The sequence below is a fragment of the Vigna umbellata genome, chromosome 1, assembly GCF_029865625.1.
Source record: "Vigna umbellata cultivar VRB3 chromosome 1, Vumbellata_1.0, whole genome shotgun sequence".
Lineage (NCBI taxonomy): Eukaryota > Viridiplantae > Streptophyta > Magnoliopsida > Fabales > Fabaceae > Vigna > Vigna umbellata.
The window spans coordinates 43,070,653-43,075,815 of NC_142165.1; the positions used below are offsets into that span (position 1 = coordinate 43,070,653).

A 5,163-nucleotide genomic window follows, 5' to 3' on the forward strand; every position below is an offset into this window, starting at 1 on the left:
GAAATACTAAATATTATCAAGAAAAAAGGAAGGAAAAGATTAGAAATTTGCAATGATTTGCTTTCCTCGATAAAACTAAGCCTCAAGCAATCTCTATCACAATTCTTCAAGAGGATGATTCTTGTTAAAAGTAGAGTTTGTTAAGCTTCAACCATAGGAGGCAAACTCGTATTTAGCATCACATGCTCATTCATTTTCAGAGGGACAAAGGATGTAAAGTTTAGATAAAAAAAGTATATTAAATTAGTCTAAGAGTATTTAATGACAATATTTCACATGTAGACATGAGAACTTTTATGAATTCATCATAAAATTTGGTCTAATAACTATTTGAAAATAATTAAGATATAATTAAATTTTATTAATTTGGATTATATGTATTGAAGATCTTCGTTAGTGTAAAAATAACTTTTTATAATTGTAATCCATTTTCAATAGTAAATGACATGGTGACAATTTTGTATATATGATAAGAATTTTTATGTCATTTATATTTAGAACGGATGTAGAGAGTTGACGTAGTGATAAATTCGTAATAAAGTATAAAACTTTATATACCAATTATACTTATAACCGACATAAAGTGAAGCGGTGATACATGCGTAATAAAATGACATAATATTTTAAATCTTCATCTTTTTCTTTTGGTATTTCATTTCACTTTCTCCCATTTGCTCCTCCTTTGCACTTCTCCCCTTTTCACCACACTACAAGTAATCTCTCTCGTGTTAAAGCCTATTTTCTACATTTGCATTCACATTGCTCTAACATTCTCTCCTCCCTTTTCTCTTTGTTGTTTTCGTTCTCCTCGTTGCCACATTCATTTGCATCGTTCTCGCTCCCGTCATTCTTCCATTTTTTGCTATCCTTGCCGCATTGTCGAAGTTCTTTCTTGTTGTACTCACATTCGCTATTTTTTGGTAATATTGTTGCTCTCCTCACTACAATGATTGTTTTTGCTCACTTCATTTATTTTTCATATTCTTTCCACATATAACTCTTAATTGAAGTTTAATAGTTTTGAACGAAGAAGGAATTAGGGAGTAAGGAGTTAATGGAAGGTTTGAGATCTTGCATCATTATTGAGTGTTTGAAGGCAATAAGCAATGATGAAATTAGAGTTTCATGGAGAATTTGGTATAAATTTTTTATGTCGGTTGTTCTATAATTAGCACAACAAGTTAAAATTTTCTATGCCAATTGTATTTATGTCTGTTCCATAACTTATATAGATTTTTTTTTCATCGGTATAGAAAGTCTTTGCTACACTTACATAAATGAATGTAAACTTTATCTTATATAAGATTGAGTTAGATTTGAAGTTCCTTCTTAAAATGATATCATCATTTGAAATTGATCTTAATAAAAAGCAACTAAAAGATAAAATAATAGATATAAAAATATGTAAAATTTTGTTGAGTGTAATAATAATCCTAATCCTAATAATAAAAATAAAGTAAAAAAAAATGTACTCTCTCCCTACTATAAATATATGGATGCACTGCTATGAAACTCCAATATGTGGTTGTCGTGTTGTTCAGTGCCTTCAATTTCATCTTTCAAAGGTGCACACTCAAAAAAAATACATAGACAAAACAGCACAAGAGAAAGAGAAGAAGAAGAAACTAAATTCGTTATTACTATTGTTTAAGTTGTTTCGCTAAGCATTTTCTGTGTTTCTGGAGTTGATTCATAGGTTCAATTCTTCCACAAATTTCGCTCCTATGTCTTCTGATCTCTACTCTTACGACACCACTTTCCACACACATTCAAACTCAGACTTTCTCTCCTCTGATGGAGTTGGAGACCTTCCTTTTCTCTCTGACTCTTTTCCTTTCTTCCCCAATTCTCCCTCTAACGTAGCTCAGGACAATTCCAATTCCAATTCCAATTCTCTCCCTTCTCTCGACCCCTTTTCCCCATCTTTTTTCTCTTTCTCCCCTCCAAGTTCCCACTTGGAAAGTCTCAGCCTTTACCATGCCAACCGCGTGCATCCGCTGTCAAATGGCCAAAACTTGGCGAACGAGTTTGCAACTTTCTCAGCTTTTGATGCCTCTGAAGTGAAGACTGAGGAAGCCCAATTGGGTGTTGACTGTGTCTACGCTCAACAACTCCTTCCTCACAGTTACAGTGGTGCTGAAAATTTTTCCAGGTACATGCACAGAAGCTTCAGCAGCAACTCCTTTGAAGCAAAACCAGGTTTTCTGTCACAACCTTACACTGATACTCTTGTGGACTCTCCCAAATTTCAAAGGCATGATTTGAGCTCCCCTGAAGACACTCTCTTCACCGGACAAATGAGAAGGGTTTGTAGCACCGGAGATTTGCAGGTAAAAACAACGCCAAGATTTTGTTCTCTTTGACAAATTCTATTCTTAACAAAACCATGACATAGCTGCCTTTACTTTCTTCTTATCAAATTTATTTCGTTTTTTCCATTAAAGTTGGTTTGATTCGAGTTTTTTTATTTATTTGCAGAACATGAAGGAAAATCGCATGTCTCCAACGGAGGCACCGTTGTTGGAGGAATCCAACTTCAAAGTAGGGCGTTACAGTGCGGAAGAGAGGAAAGAAAGAATCTCGAAATACAGAGCCAAGAGAACCCAGAGGAATTTCAACAAGACAATTAAGGTGGGGAAACAGTAACAGACACCATTTTGTTTTTTAACGATGTGTTTGTTATTTTACACAAATAATGTCAACTTGCTTTATACAAACCATTGTTCTTTAGTGAAAAGTTTGTGAAATGAAATTGCAGAGAGAATAAGGCATATTGTTGATACCACTGTAGTTCATAAAATGTTTAACATAATACAGAAACAAATTTTGATTTCTGCAAACGACAAAAGTAAGTTTGTAACTGTTTCGACAATGCTACAACGCATGAAATGACTGCGTAATACTGCTTTGTTGCCATTAGACATGCTTGATTAAGATAGTAGTAGAAGGAGAAAAGGAAAGGTCTGAATTAATGCATCAGTTTTTTGTTTTTATTTTGTGGTGACAGTATGCATGCCGCAAGACTCTAGCAGATAATCGACCACGCATACGTGGCAGATTCGCCCGCAACGACGAAGCCATCGACAATCCCAAGGCTTCATGTTCAACACGAGACGAAGATGATGTTGGTTTCTGGGTAAATATATTGTAGTATTTTTTGTTGTTTTCTCCACTTTTAACTTTAAATGGTGACATTTTCCTTATTATCATGTAACTTCTCCATAAATTTACGTATATATAAGTTAAATTTCAATTTATATGAGAAAATAAACTCATTCTACCTCTTAATTTTCTTTTCTTTTGTAGAAACTGGATCTAGTTAATTAAGATATTAGTATTAATTACAATGACATTACGAAACACTATTGGTTGTACTTTAAATGAAGCTGATAATTCATGTTTTTATGGAGTAGATTGAAGAATTACGATTGCATGAAGAACAAGACGATGTAACAGTGGGAGCAGAACAATATTTGGGAAGGTATGGAGCAACTCAGTTTCAGTATGGTGGCTTTTGAGATATAGAAGAGTGAAGAGGCATATTTTTATGGAAGAGCCTTTAGGAAAGTTCAGGCTTGTTGTAATATTATTAATTGCAGATGACTTTTTTTTTTGGTCTTTTTTATATTTAATTAAATAAAATTTATGAATAAGTCAGTGTTCATCGAATCTAAGATGTTCCATAGGACAAACATGAAATTGGGTTGTTGGACAAGGGTGCTGGTTAGTTTAGTTGTAGTTGCACACTTGCACTACTATATATATTTTTTTATTCCAAGTTATGATTTACCAATTGATTAGAGTAAGTGTGTACATATAAAACAAATCTTATTCCATAGTCATGCATGAACTATTTTAAATAAAAATGATAATGCTTTTATTCATTAAGCCAATAAATAGTCTAATATTATGATTATTGAAATATACAATTAGATTTACTTACAATTAAGTTATTTTTATCATCTAAATAGTTTGTATGGATAAAATAATTATAATATATTATTTTGATTTTCTTTTTATAACAATTTACATTTTAAGTTAAATTTAACTATGTATTTGAACTTAAGTTGAGTTAGTTCACTTTTTATTCGAAAAGATTCGTCTCAACTTTTTGCTAGAGAGATTCTACTTAATCTTCGGTCAAGTCAATTTCGTTCTATCTTCAGTGGGGTCAGTTTGACTCGATATTCATTTGGAAAAAGGTCGGCTCAATCTTCAATAAGGATTGTCTCGGCTTAACTTTCAATCGAGACCAATTCAACTCAACTTTTGGTCTAGACTAACTTGGCTCAATCTTTGACCCAAACTGTCTCGATTCAACCTTTGATTCAAGCCAACTCAGCTCGACTTTCGATTTATGCTAAATCGACTTAACCTTTAGTTTATGTCGAATTGACTCAACCTTCAATTTATACCATATCAACACGAACTCACAAGACTCAACATTCAACTTAGGTTGAATTTGGGCTCAAATCCATTCTACTTGACTATTGGTCTAAGCTCAACCTTTGACTTTGACCAAAGATTAAGTCAAGTCATTTTGAGTTCATAGTTGAGCCAATTGACTTAAGTCAATTGTCGAGATGATTTGATCTAAATGAGTTTCAATTCTATTCTTTTTTAATAAATTTTAAATTTTTATTATTTGGAGTAATTTTTAAAATTTTGCAATTTTTTTAATTTCGTCATTTTACTTAAAAAAAATTTAAATATCCAAATAAATGAATTATTATTTTAAATCGCTTCCTCCAAACACAATATAAAAGTAACAGTAATTTTTTAAAAAGACGACATTATAATATTTTAATAATAAAAAAATTAACTATAAATAATTTTTTATTAACTTATATTCATTTTATATAATTGATCACTACTATTACACATTTTTTTTAAGTTCTCGCACAACCTCTTTTAAACATTAAAGTGGGAAAATCTATATATATACTTAAGCATCTCACTCATCTCTAGCTCTTAATTTATTATTTGGAAATCAAAATTTATTAATTACTTTGTACATACGTTTGCACCAACTTCTCTCCAAATATTTTAAAAGAAAAATATATGAAAAAATGATTTTTTTTATAAATTAAAATTATAGTTTATACCGAATTTGATTTAGATAATCTCTCTTGTAGAATTAATTTCTGTAGATCCTTTCTTTAA

At 31.4% G+C, this 5,163-nt stretch overlaps 1 protein-coding gene across 1 annotated transcript; it reads left to right on the forward strand.

Annotated features, from left to right (window-relative positions):
* Nucleotides 1-1,537: 1,537 nt before the first annotated feature.
* LOC124839913 (uncharacterized) lies at nucleotides 1,538-3,778 on the forward strand. Its single transcript, XM_047315852.2, has 4 exons — nucleotides 1,538-2,330; nucleotides 2,479-2,631; nucleotides 3,008-3,136; nucleotides 3,414-3,778. Exons 1-4 carry the CDS (start codon nucleotides 1,725-1,727, stop codon nucleotides 3,516-3,518), a joined length of 993 nt encoding a protein of 330 aa, XP_047171808.1. The 5' UTR covers nucleotides 1,538-1,724; the 3' UTR covers nucleotides 3,519-3,778.
* The last annotated feature ends 1,385 nt before the right edge of the window (nucleotides 3,779-5,163 follow it).